A 14,479-nucleotide genomic window follows, 5' to 3' on the forward strand; every position below is an offset into this window, starting at 1 on the left:
TACAATGTTGTGACATTTTTTACTATATGAAAAATAACAAGCCTCCATGCTTTCACCTTGCACTTGTACCACATGGTTCCTTCAATAAACAATATTCAATAAAGGAGTTGCAGATCTTAATGCCTCAAACCAAGTGCTCAGTAACACGGTGACTGCAGACCACTATAGCTGAATTAAACCCAATTTTAGTTTTTAAAGAGGCAGGTTAATTTCACACTTGCACACACCAGTGTTCATGTATTTAACTCTTAGAATAAAATTTAGATGTATGTTGAGTTTGCAAAACACATTTCATTTTCTACAGCAGAGACCAAATACTAGATGATGCTGACACCACTCACTGAAGACAATCCCAGTTGTGGATGTTGGTATTGCCTTAGTATTTGTAGTATTTGACTTTAGCACAGACTAATGGTCACCATATATGAACATTCCAAGCACATACATGCAGAGGTACCATGATCAACTATTTCCAGGTTTGTTTTTTTTTTAATTTAACTAAAACCAAGCAACAAACCACACAACCAACTTACCTCTGAAACCCACATCATGGTTTTTGTTTTCGCTGAGAGCACGACACAGCTGCACACTGAAATAAAAAAATATTAACAGAAAAAAAAAGAAACAAACTGTTAGATATTGGCATACACATAAATGTTTTGGGGTTCTTGTTTTTGTTGTTGCTCTGGCTAAAGCAGCTTAAGATTCATGGCTGACTATGAGAGAGACTACCTCTGACTCATTCAGAGAACTTACACAGCAACGAAACAAGACTCCCAAGAGATCTCATACACATATAAATCGCAGACTTAAAAAATATTCTTCCTAACATTACACACTTATACACCGAAAGGTGAGAGCATGAGGCAATTTTAGTATGAGTGGAAGCATGGAAGTGGCAGCAATAACCTACTGTTGTTATCCAATGAAGAAATTCTTCTCACAGAGTTACTATGACTATGATAGTTTTCAAACTCTGGCCTGTAAAAAAACTTTCAACATTAAACTAGGTACATGATGTTTTACCAAAAGAAGGCAGAATTTTATTTAAGAGAATCCACTATAGGATGAGACCTGTCACATTCCATTGTCGTTGGTCGCTCCTGGGGCTCCCTCAACCCAACAGCCATATGCAAAAAGTACACTAAGTACTCTACAGACTGTTCCATGAAATAAATTAATGGTTCTCTGTATTATAAAATAAATTCTTAAAGAGCAGGCTTCTCCACTACACTGACAGCTTAGAAATGGTCATGCTTCCAAGATACAAGGATCTTCCCTCTTCTCTACCACAACTGTCACCCCAGGATGAGCCTTCAAAAGCAGTTTCACATTTAGAAGTGACAGTTTTTTAAAAAAGGGTAGTGATTTATCTATATTATAACAGACACCAATGAATATTTTAAGAACTTTTGTCACATTTGCACATTTTCAACCAAAAGTTCACATATTTTTCCAAGTATCTTTCCCATGCAGAAACTGAGGACAGTACCAGAGCTATGTTGCATTCCTACATGAGATGGCAAGACTACAGTTTCCTGTGGGAGCCATTTTTAAGTTGTCTCAAATAAGGCAGGTATGAAGAATCATTACAGAAAAATAAACAGTAAAAGATACTTCTGTAGCAATCCATTACTCATTCTGTTTGCATCCTATATAGATCACCGCCTCTCTAACAGGACTAAACAGCTGTTCCAGCAATCACAGGATTATAATTAGCAAATATAAGGTATACACACCCTTTACAGACAACTGGAAAGTGGGGAGTTTCACACAATGTAATCAGCAGAAACAGAGAAGCTGAGCAAAAAGCGAGGGTGTGGCTTAGATGTTCTAAATGCTATTGAAGAGAACGCAATGTATTTAGAAATAACCAGAATAGAGACAGCAAAATAGGGGAATAGGTACTTTATTTTTCATGAACAGTAAGCACATGTTTTTTAAATAATAGATTTTATCCCCAGCTGTCCTCAAAGAGTGTATCAATTCAATATAAATCAATTTCCTTAAATTTTAATTACTCCTCCATAAAGAAAGCAGCCTATAAGCACTCATTTCTATGCTCTGTATAACAGTAAAGTGAAACATCTGATTTAAAAAAAAAATTATCTGAGATGCACACTTTGACCCCTATATCACAAAGTGGTATCATCAACCAGGTTAGCAAAGTAATACTACAAGGTAAGAGTTTTAACCTCTTCCCATTCCCTTTCCAGCAGCACCAAAACAGTACTATCAACTTCACATTACTTTAAGACGTGAACCTGCTTGATCAATGCAACAAGAAACTCAATATTTAAGATCAGTCTGCAAAACAACTTGCTTAATATTTGCAAATAGAACCCACTGAATTATTAAACTGGAAGGAAAAGTGGTAAAAGAATTTCTTTTTGTGTTCATGTTCTTTTCTACAGGCACTCTCTCTCCAAAGGAAGAAGACCTTTTCCGCAGGCGCTGCCAGGCAGTACAGGGGAGCCGATTCAATGACTTGGTGCAGAGATGGACACATTCACCAACACTTCTTCCCTTCTCAGCCCCACAGTTCCAGCTCTCACATTAGCTACATTAATTTTATTGACAAACCTGGCAGAAAACTGGTCAAAAACTCAGCTGACTTGAAGCAGCTCACCAGCAGGTCAGACAAACACCCAGGTGACTGAAGACAGGGCAGAAGCCCTACCTTCCAGTAACAACTAGATGAGAGACTAGTTCATCTATCTCAGCTGAGTGCATCATAAATTAAAATCAAAATACCTGCACCTTCACAAGAATAGATATATCAACGTTGCTACAGTCTGTTAAGAGTTCATCTGCAACTGTTATTACTCCGACGTTGCAGCTCACTGCTGCAAGCTGAGGATGGAGAACTTCCTTGCTCTACTAAAACACATCCCTTCAAACGAAGATAAAACTGTGTGAAACAAGAAATTCTGAAGCAGCGCGAGCACCTATTAAACAAGTTTGTATGGCAGAGCCAGCAACTGAACCAAGGCCTCCCAACTCATACACCACATCCTATAACCTCCATTTCACTCCCACACATGGATTAAAGCAGTAATTATCAAAGTGCATGTGCCTGCTAACATCTAAGTATATGCATAATTTAACTGATGTGGGTAGTTCTCCAGTTGAGATAAAGTACAATCAATTGCATTCTGCAGTCAGGATGGCAAAACTACAACTGAACAGTTTCCCTGACTCTCAGCCCTTTACTTGCATAAGCAAAGTCAAAGTGTTGAGTTAATGTTGAGAGTGCCTGAAAGATCAGGTCTCAAAATTTCACATTCACAGAATGTTAAGCTTCTTCAGTTTATCTTGAGGCTTAACATATTGCATAAACTGCCAGACAAGTACTTTATTAAAGCCCTCCGTCCACACTAAAGGTTCCCTGATGTGTTGAATCTCTCACAAAATAAGGTATCAATCAGTGCTTGCCACTGTATGTATATTGTAAATGTCCATATGGGCTTCAGTCACGGACCAGCATCTTGTTGGGAAGACATGACAAAACAGTCTCACTACATGGGCAGTACACAAATAAGTCTACAAGGAGTCCAGACTGAGCAGCATAAGTAGTCACCCTCAGATTCCAACTCCATCTGTACACAGTATCTGGCAGTAGCAACAAATGAACATAATAAATTGTATTTAGATAGAGAAGGGTCTTAACAATATAAAAATTGACAGACAAGATGACCACATCCTGATCAATGTCTAGTTTTGGCAGCTAAGAACATTTGAAACTACCACGATATACATTTATGTATTTATGTTTTGAACAAGGTCTCTGAAAAATTTCCTGGAAGCAAACTGTCACTGTTGCCCTACTAATTAACACTATGACACGCTAAGACACACAAAATCCTTACCTTCTGGTTTTTGGACACTACTGTTAAATCATGACACCACACCACTCAAAAAGAAAATTTAAGAAAGGAGAGCAATTTTTTTAAGCATCCATTATTTATCCCAGTAGAAAATGAAATACCAAACTAAAACAAATAATTTGCTTCTCTCAATACAGTTTCATATTCCTCCAAAACATAAAACTGTGCTTTCATTTAGGCAACAAGTATCTGCCAAAATACTATCTCAACCGATCTAGTCAGATCATGAAAGTCATTTCATGCTCCAGCAAGTAAATATTTTTTCCATAAGACCTAACCTTTTCTTTCTACTAATTATGGGGGGGGGGGGTTCCTCACTTTTCAAAAAAGTTGGTATTTGTCTCCCTGTGAATAAGCCTACCACTTTGTTTAAAAACAAACCAAACCCCTCCATACAGAAGTGAATGCTCTCTGACTTCATGTGTGGGCTTTATCAGACCAGGCTTCCATACAGTAACAAAAAAAAAAAAACAAACCACACCTAAATTTTTGCAAATCCTCTATTTGCTAGCAATGTCAGTTTTCTCCTTTGGCAGTATCTTTCCCCTTTCCATTTTTCTAACTTATCATTATAATGTATTGTCTTAATTTTGAACCACAAAACCCACGACTGGACTTAGGCCTAGACCTAATTTAAGTTTCTGGGCGTATTGGTATTAGATAAGTAATACGATAAAATTAAGAAGTATCATTACATTTATTTCCCTTTAATATTTTAAAATATTTCATATTTCAATATTTCATTTTGAAATGACAGCATCCTAGTTTTGTTTTCCTGTAGCAAAATAGGATAGGAAGTTATGAAAAAAGAAACATGAACTTACACACTGAAGACTCTCCCAATAAAGTTAGCTTCCTAAACAGTTCTCTAAATTGTGGCTACAGAGATGTAGTTTAGGTTCTAGAAAGTAAGTTAAAGCATGTTCCTTTATGTTTATAAAGCTACCACTGTAAAACCTCACAACTGTCATCCAAGACACAATCATATTTCTTTTAAAACATATGGCCTCTCTTGCAAACTGCTCTTCAAGTCATGCCTGGAACTGCATTTAAGCAGTATTCCAAATGAAGTGCAAATGCCACAAATACAGGAATTTAGCTAATCATTTTGGTTTTTTGGTCCTGTAGCAAATGAACACTTTATTCCCATCGTGGTTAAGAAGCACTGCTCTAAGGGGAGGGGAGAATCCTAAAAGGTTTTATCATGGTCAGAAGCTGAGGTAACTTGCTCAAAGTGCTGAGAATTCAACGTGAACAGAGCAGCTGCCTTTATATGATCAGCTATGACATTTCTGTCCTCCTGTAAACTCCACACAACCTTCCAACATGTTTAACTTACATACTAACGTGATAACGGCTCCATCATAATTCAAACCAAAAGTTACATGGTTATAAAGAGAGGCCCCTTCACTACAAAATGGAGGGCCTGGAAAGAACAGTATTTTGTGCAGGGAGGCTCTACATTCTCTATTCTCTAACCTACTACCTTTTTCTTCATGCACAAGGAAGATCATTAGCAAAGCTGCACACCCTTTTAAGAAAGATGAACAAAAGAAAATAAGAAAAAGAGCGATTCTCAAGAAGCGTTTCTCAAAGCGATCCCCCCAACACCGGTTATTTACAATTGTAGGGTTTTTCAGTTACAACAAAAACAAAAGTGCATGGAAGAAAGAAGAGCATTTAAAAAACATAGTACACGGAGTACCGCTGTTTAAGCTAACAGAGTAACGCGAAATGGCCAAACTGGTGAATTACCCCAGAAGAGATGCACTCCTGGAACGCAGCACACAGCAATCAGTTAACTTGCCAAGATGGCTTAAAACAGACACACGTGAGGCCCTGAACGGAAAGCTCCCAGCACACCTGGCTTGGTCTGGGAGGCTGCACCCAGGCCCCTCGGTGCACAAAGGTTACTTTGTGGGATAGAACAGGCATGACTGGCTGATTTACCTCGCCTGGGTCAGAGAATACAGCGCCAGTCCCCTCGGAACCGGCAGAAAGGTGGGAACGGGGGCCGAGGCCTCCACCAGAACGGCCAGCACCGCGGAGCCAGCGGAACGGGAATGCGCCAGGGTCCGTATTACCGGGGGGGCGGCTGAAGAGGAGCCCGACTCCCGACGAGCCGGGCCCGGAGGCTGGAAGGGGGCGCTCGGGGCGCCGGGCCCAGCTGCGGGGGCCGAGCGTCGGGGCGGGCGGCAGCACCGGCCGGGGCGGAGGCCCGGGCCCTCCGCCCGACCGCGGCGTCGACCCCCAGCCCGGCAGCAAGGACGCAGCCCCGGCCGCCGTCCTCCCCGCCGCCCCCCGCCCTCCCCGCCCCGCTCCCGCAGGCCGCAGCGCCCCATCCCGCCCCGCGGCCGGGCCCCGCACTCACAACTCGCTCTTGCCGCCTTTCTCCCAGTTCTTTATCCACTCTCCCGGGAGCAGCGCCGCCATCTTCCCCGAGAGGCGCCGAGGGCCCGGATGGAGCGGCGGCGGCGGCGCCGGGTCAGAGGGGACGGACGGGCCGCGAGAGCCGCGGGACGCGGCGTGCGGGGAGGCGGCGGGGCGGGGGCTGCGCCTGCGCGCTGTGCTCGGGCCGCGCGCCGCGGGGCGGTGCCACGGGCCGCGCGCGTGCGCTGGGAGCGCGGGGCGGGGCGGGCGCGCGGCCCTCGGGAACGGCCGCGGGGGCGGGAGCGCGGCGGGGCCGCGGGTGGGCGGCGGGGCCTGCGGGGCCGGGGCACTGCCACACCCGCCCCTGAGCGCGTCACGGCCGCGGGCCCGTGCGCTGGAAACACCGCGCGGCGGCCGCGTTAAACCGCGCGTGTGCGGAACACCCAGGTGGGCGCGCGTGCGTTGGGCGCCGCCGCCCCCCCCCGCGCCCTCCCCTCCGCAACCGAGCGCGGCGGGAGGTGCGAGACGTAAAAACAAAATGGCCAAAACGGCGAATCGTGGGGGGGTGTTATAATTATTATTATTATTATTTTTAAAAATAAAAATGGCTAAAACGGAGAATCGCGGGTTTTTTTAATTATTATTTAAAAAATAAAAATGGCTAAACCAGCGAATCCTGGTTTTATTATTATTTAAAATAAAAATGGCTAAAAAGGTGAATCGTGGGGGGTTTTCTATTATTTAAAAAATAAAAATGGCTAAAACGGTGAATCGTGTTTTTATTATTATTTATAATAAAAATTACTAAAATGGTGAATTGTGAGGGTTTTTCTATTATCATTTAGAAAATAAAAATGGCTAAAATGATGAATTGTGAGGGGGGTATTATTATTTTAAAAATTAAAAATGGCTAAAGAAGCAAATCTTATTATTTTAAAAAATAAAAATGGCTTAAAAGGCAAATTGTCTGTTTATTATTATTTGAAAAAATAAAAATGGCTAAAATGGTGAATCATTTTAATAAATACTGTTAAGAAAAGCTGTTAAGGGTTTCAGTAAAAATTATCATGTAGCATCTAAATGGTCTCTCCCTGGATATAAAAGCTTGGGGCAAACCAACTATATGTATGTTGTCTTCCAGTTGTCGTCCCTAATGCATGTGCCTGTTTTATTACGTGTTGCTCATCTGAGCATTGTTAGTTGACAAGGTGGTGATAGATCAAACCCTGATGATCTCAGAGGTCTTTTCCAACCCAGTTGCTAATCAGGATTTAAGAGTTAAAAACATTCCATGTGGTCAGGCAGCACATGTTTTTAGTCTTTCCAGACATTCCTCTTGCCTATCAGGACATCTTTTGTTGTTGCCTTCTCAGTCTCCTGCGTGACTCCACCTCTGCTGAAGTGTAAATCATTACACGAATACAATGAAACTCCAGAAAATGGAGAATTAGAAATAAAAATAAATAAAAGATGAGGTGAAAATGATGAAACAGAAGAAAATGGAGAATTTTAAATAAAGTCAAAAGCTGAGGCCTCAGTGCACCTGTGCCTATGGCAGTGCCAGCACTGCTGTACTTTCTCTGCTTTGTACTGTGTTCTCCATGTTTAATCAAAATGAACAGTTTTCAAGCACTTGGTGTAGAAGTGGTTTTCCACTTACAAAATAGCCCTGAGAAGAAAGTGTGTAGAATTTCAGCAAATCCATTCTACTTAATTAAGATGCATAGTATATACATATACATGGTATATGTCTCTAAAACACAGAGACTCACACATTTTAGTAAAGTAATGCAGGCAAAGCAAAATATTTTGAAAATAGGTATGTACCAATTCCTCTTCAGATTAATATATTATTGACACAGAGTGGTTTTTATTCAAGGCTATAAAGTCGTAATTATTTTTGGCTTATCCTTGCTTTTGTGGTGGACATCTTTATGTAGTGAAACATCTTTCTCGGTACCACCTGATGTTAGCTGAATTGTGAGGAATACCTAGATTAAAAAATAAGGTCTGTATTTTAGTTCTATAAAACAGCCTTTATAGTTAATTATCCATCTTTTCATGAGGCTTTTGTGTCGTAGAAAAAGCGTCGTGGGCATACTAAGATTCGTATAAATGAGTCAGAGAGCCTTGTTAAAAGCTAGGACAGCTTTATGTTTCCTTCTGTTATTTATACAGGTTGATTTTTACCTTTCTAAATAATGGGATAAAATAAAATTTTGAAAAGAAGGAAAAATGATGACGACTGCAAAAGCAGGATGTGTCACACCGCAGTCTCAAACCACCTACTGTGCTTCCTGCCTGAATAAAGAAGTACTCTGAAGGTTTTGTCCTAACTACATTAAAGAAAATGCCTATGTCACCACTATGGTAACAGCTGGATAGCAGCAGGAAGTCATTTAGCTTAATGGCAAATACGAGGTTTTCAAGGGTGTAGTACATTATCCAGCAAATACATAGCTAGAAAAGTATCAGTGGTAATTTAAACTTATAAAAATGTATTTATTCTTGGTTTTCTAAATAAATACTACAGATACCTATTAGGAGAGCTGGAAAAAAGCAGAAGAGATAAAACATCTAACAGCTCATTTCCTCTATATTAACCCACTCCATGGATTCATATGACAAGACACAACTTTAACAACTGAGTGCTTTGCTTTACTTTCCAGACACAGACGTTTAAGAATGACTGTTTGGGATAAAATGTCCTTTATTATTTGGCTTATCATGTCCATGTAAGAATTAATTGTCCTAAATTCTCAATTTATTTTTTTTTAATCAGTCATTGTTTGGCAATTGCTCTTTTTCTGGAGACATTTCTGAAATTCTCACACAGAAGAAAAATGACACAGAGAAGGCATGCTTCCACATTTTCTAGATGATTTCCATTTGGTAAATGCTGTTTAGGCAAGTAAGAATCCTAAACATTAGCTGATACCAGCTGTTTCCATTCCTCTGGGCAACTGAAAAGAGAAACATTCTCAGACAGTGATTGTCAAACCCATTTTACAACTTTGGGTTTTTTTCCAGAGCTAAACTCAGTGTCACTTCATCATCCTGAGCTATAAAATGTCCCAGATTTAGTTAAGATGAGTGGATGTGGAGAAGCACACTGTTTGGGAAAGGTTTGCTTGTTTTCAGCTTGAAGTCAGAGTTGTCGTTGTTTACCTCTCTCATCCACTTGCCAACACAGGCAAGAGCCAACTGCAGATTTAGGTTTCACTTCCAAACCTTGTTGACCTGGAAGTCTTCTGGTCAAGACTTAAGTTGTTGGTTCTGTGTATGTTCATGCAACCTGGTGAAAAATGAAAGGCAGAAAGACTAATTAAACTCTTCTACATGATGCCTATGAAGAAGGGGCTTTGTTTGTCAAAAACAGTGCTGGGAGCAATGCCTGGAGTAATGTGATTGGAACAGCACTTCATAGGCAGTAGATCAATTATTTGCTTCACAATATGCTTCACTCCTTCCATGTGTATTTCTCTCTGATTAGTGTATAGCTCTAACAAGTCCTGTTTGCTTTTTTCCTAATTAACTTTTACAAGAAAAGCCGAAAAGACCCCCAACACCTCTGTTTCAGTGACAGCTTTGAACAATGGAGAACCTACAAGTACAGGAAAAAGGATTATTATTTCTTTAATCACGGTCTCACCAAACGGCAAAATGTTAGTGCAGAAGTGGAGATCTGTGAGACACTGCTGGGATTTGTTTGAAGGGTGGAGACAAGCTATTCTAATGGGCTTTACTCCCAGCCTGTGCTGGAACCATTGCATGGACAATTCCTGTTTGTTTGCTCTGAAGAATGACAGCATGGTAGAAAACTAATAAATTAATTAAGCATTTTGTCTTCCAGTACATACACCTTCCTAGAAAAGGCCTTGTCAAGGTCAGTTATTGGGATTTCATGATAACAGTATGTTAAGCATGAAAATATAAAAAAACCTCAGGAAATTTGCATGTTTTGCAAGCTGAGCAGTGCTAGTACCACTGCAGTGCAATTTAGAGTCTTGCAGTGCTTCCTGAGTCCACTAATGCAGAAAGGCAGAGTACAACTTGTAAAGCAGCTCACAGCTCATCACTCACTCGCTGATCTAATAGCTGGATATTCTTCAGGAGGGGTCTGTATCATTACACCTCTTGGATAACACACATCCCACAGAAAATGGGATGACAATGCACTCTGCTGACAAAATCCATCTGGCAACTTCAGCCCATAATTGGCCTGTAGTCACACATACAAAGGGTCTGTTGCAGCAGCTCCCTGGCAGCGTCTCTCCAGCGCTGGGAGAGTCAGGCAGCCCACACTGGTGTCCCAGCAGCTCTGCAGCAAGTGCTTACAGTTTGTCCTCCTGTCCCTCTCCTCTGCATGTGTGCAGTGAAACTCCACATGGCTGGAGCCTCTGAGCAGGGTTGGCTGGGTGCTGGTGATGCAGGAAGTGTAGGAAGCCAAAGTTTACAAACAGTCAGCACTTATCAGTGGGTGGACAGGACCTACCAGAGCTGTTGGTGTGGCTGTCAGTGCAGTGGGGCAGGCCCTTATCCCATGGCATAGGTGCCCCATGCTGGTTTATTGTGAGAGGTGGGAGTATTTATTAGTGCATTGAGGGAATATGAAGGTTTGAAGGTAAAACCTGAATTTGGTAAGTCAGACTCTTACCAACATAGTCCACACCCTTGTTTGGGTTGTGTACCCCAGATACCAAGTGTGTTAAAGTGTGTCTGTGTCTAAGGATAGTGATGTAAGAGAAATCCTGAACAGCTACCTAACCTTGGCAGACTGTTAGCAGTCAAAGAAGATATTTCTGAAACTCTCGGTCCTGATCCCTCATTCTTGATCCCAGCCTGCAGTCTGGGGCACTTTGTCCATTGTTCTGTATTCTGCTGCTGCATCTCTTCCTGGTAGTTTGGCTCTGAGTGAATCCAAAGCCAGAAGACACTTGATTAAATACATCTGCCTTTGACGTGTGAAGAATATCTTTTTTAAGCTTCTACTTTAACATCAATATAAAGCATTTAAGAACTACAGAAAAGTTTGCTCAGCTAAGGTTTGGATGGTCATGCTGAGTTTCCTCCACATATAAAAATTCTCAGACATCATCAGTAGGACATGAGGAAAATGAATGACCAAAGTGATCAGTTAAAAGGGACATGTTTGTTAACCACAGCACTCCTCTTTGCTCCTCTCCACCTCTTTTCTCCTATCAGGGTATAACATGTGGAAGCATTCAGGGAATAGGGAAGCACTGCCTTGAACTTGTCTTTTTTCTACCTGTTATATCAGACTTACACAGTATCTGTGTGCCAGCACTGATATTCCAGCATGAAGGAATTATGAATAGAAAAGCACATATGTGGTCATATGCCACATGCTTGCTGAGTCCAAAGTCCCAGCTCTAGATAATTATTTCTTGCATTAATCAGTTCAAACAGAACCAAAATAAATCACTAGTTGCATTTTCCTCTTCATTTGGCATTTATCTTTGCTCACCTGCTCAGTGAATTGTGAAAGAAAGTAAACGCTGCTTGTCCCTGATTTGACACCACATGCAGTGAACTTAGTAGTTTCAGTGAGCAGCATACTAAGACATCATATTTTTTTACATGCTTAAATGCTAACTTTTCCACAGTACTGCTGCCATTATTTGATGGTTTTAGTTTTAATGAGAAGGCATTTTATTGCATCATCTGATCAGCAACAGATCTGGGAGTTGTAGGAACATTTGTCCTGCACAGGATTTCATTGCTGAAATTGAAAAGGCTCATCATATCTTTTCAACTTTTCCTGTTTCTGTACCATAATGATACCTCTATTTATCTCAAACTTCCCTTGAGATTTTTCCACTACCTTCATGAAAATGTAATGAGAATGATGTCTATCATCTGCTTGCAACAAAAGGAAAGAAAGAATGTTCTGTAAGTGCTGTGGATAAAGGGAAAGGGTGTCATACTGTTTTGGAAGAGAGAATCAGATTTGATTTTCTGTGGACCAGCATACAAATGCATAGTTTTCCTACCAAATGACTGCATCTCTTGGATGCATCCAAGAACATTGGATGTAATTCAAGGGAAAAGAGAGCTTTCAGACATCTGTTACTTATCAGTTATTTGATTTTCTATTGTCATATTCATGAGAAAATGTTCCTAATCAAGGCACTGTCTTGACATTTTTCCATATTTGATTTTCTTTCTCTGCTGCACCTCTGAAATTCCTGCTGTGGATTGCTTTTTTCACTCCATTCATTAACCTGATACTAATGGTCCAATTAATTAGTCAATAAAATGAGTAGGAAATAAATTACATTAATTTCTTAGGTAATATGTCAACAAACCACATATGAGTTTCCCATATGAACCTTTGTGACTCATGACTCATTATGGACTAAACAGTTTGTGTCAAAGAATTGTGTGCTAAGTCCAGTTTATATTTATCTGACTCAGACAGGTCAGAACAGATTGAAATTTTAACACAACTGTGTAAAGAAAGTTTCAAACAGATTATACTTTTTGTATGATCTGATTTTTTCAAATTTATATTATTTGTTATATTTTTTAATGGAAAGGATCTCAGGAGGCAATTCCCCATATTACTCTGAAGTATGTATATAAATATTTGAAGTAGTAATTTTTTTTAAAAGAAGTCTAATTGTAATAGAAATTTTAGTATGGTGCACATTAAGGTAATCTCAAAAATGTTACCAACTCCTCCCATAGAAGGATGTTAAGAGATCATTTTTGCATGAAATAACCTGAAACATTTGGTAATTGTCCGAGCTACGAGATGTTCATGTTTCACAGAAAGAAAAAAACCCAACCAAACAAAACCCAAACCAAACCCAAACTCGTGCAGAAAATCCCTCCAAATCCACCTACTGGACTTTGCTTAGTCAGACATTGGCAGTGATTGGCAGCTCCCCATTATGCCTCTAAGTACTGCCCCTTCATTAAAAGTGTCTTTTCAAGTGAGCTGCAGCCAAAACCACTGTTCCCAGACACTTCAGATTACTTTTTTAAATGACATTTTTAATGAAAAACAGCAGTTTAAATCAACTCTATGTGATAATATATACAGAAAGTTACTTTCCAGAGTAGAAGAAATTAATTTTGTGTGAAATGCTGTGCAGTACCAGGCTTGGGAGAAGAGTGTGTATTTAAAGTGCCACCATGTGTGCTATAGAGCATTGACTTTCCAAGATAACTGGCTGGTTTCTTTACTTATTCATTGCATAAATAACACGAGCTGAAAAAATACAATATATACTTCACATACATAATGCAGGGAGGCATAACTACAGAAACCCCATTGTGCACATGGATATGTACACTTCTACATTGAAGTTCTTTTCTTTGTTTGTTTATTTCTCAACTTATCTGAGACTAAAATACAAGACTAAGGCAAAGATACCCAAAGTATGGAACTGCTCTGTGGTCAGTTAAGGCCCATAATGTAGTGGCTACAAGTCCTTCCACAGAAAAAGCAGACAAAAAAGCTCAGAGGGACTACATCCATATGAAGTCAGTAAACTGAAGTTTTTATTTGTTTTAATGCAAAATACTCAACAAATTTTAGGTACAATTTTGTTCATTCCATTTCAAATGAAGAGGGAATACAGCAAATGCAACATTTGTTTCCATCCACTTGATGTCGACAAAGTTGAAATTTTCTTGCAGGTTTAATTACTTTCTGTAGCTCGGTTGTCACTGTTGTACAATTCTATTGACAATCAAAACTACTTTGAAGTAATATAATTAGTTTTAATGGTTTTGGGTCACAGAAGGCTTCATATTAGTTTTATAGTACAACTGTACTATTTCACTTCCAGTTCCACTGATGCATTCAGAACTTTATTCAAACTGCACTTTAAGTTCGTTAAACTCAACAGAAAACAAAGAAATAGCTTGGGAAGAAAATAAAGATTTTATGAGTATTTTTGTCCTTATTGCTGATGTTTTTCTTTTTCATTATGTTTTCTTATTTTCTAGTTATTCTGTATATAGAAGAGCTTTTTTATTTAAACTTTTACCAAACTTTTTGACTTAGACATCAAAACCTAAAAGTGGGTCACTGCAAAAACACCTTGTGACCTCTAAAAATAATCTGCTTCATTTGGAAAAGTATCAAAACCTCAACAGAGCAAGGGCCTTTGTGAAAATCATTGCTAATGAATGTATTAATAATGTGGTATGACAAGGAATTAGAAGATTAAATATTCATGTTCACATTG

General features: G+C 40.0%; 1 protein-coding gene across 3 annotated transcripts in view; it reads right to left on the reverse strand.

Moving 5' to 3' along the window:
• The window catches only part of THOC2 (THO complex 2), a 47,910-nt gene extending 41,501 nt beyond the window's left edge, over window positions 1-6,409 (reverse strand). For 2 of the 3 annotated variants that reach the window (XM_027716526.2, XM_027716525.2), the window contains exons 1-2: window positions 6,259-6,408; window positions 534-589 (exon numbers count right to left, since the gene is read on the reverse strand). In XM_027716526.2, the coding sequence (XP_027572327.1) occupies window positions 534-589; window positions 6,259-6,320 (118 nt within the window). In that variant the 5' untranslated portion in view covers window positions 6,321-6,408. Of the gene's footprint in view, window positions 1-533; window positions 590-6,258 lie in introns of all 3 variants that reach the window. The other variant, XR_003539891.2, reaches the window with a different exon arrangement.
• Between the last annotated feature and the right edge of the window lie 8,070 nt (window positions 6,410-14,479).

Source organism: Pipra filicauda, unplaced genomic scaffold, assembly GCF_003945595.2.
Source record: "Pipra filicauda isolate LSUMZ 115617 unplaced genomic scaffold, ASM394559v2 scaffold58_size5111680_pilon, whole genome shotgun sequence".
In the NCBI taxonomy this organism is placed as follows: domain Eukaryota; kingdom Metazoa; phylum Chordata; class Aves; order Passeriformes; family Pipridae; genus Pipra; species Pipra filicauda.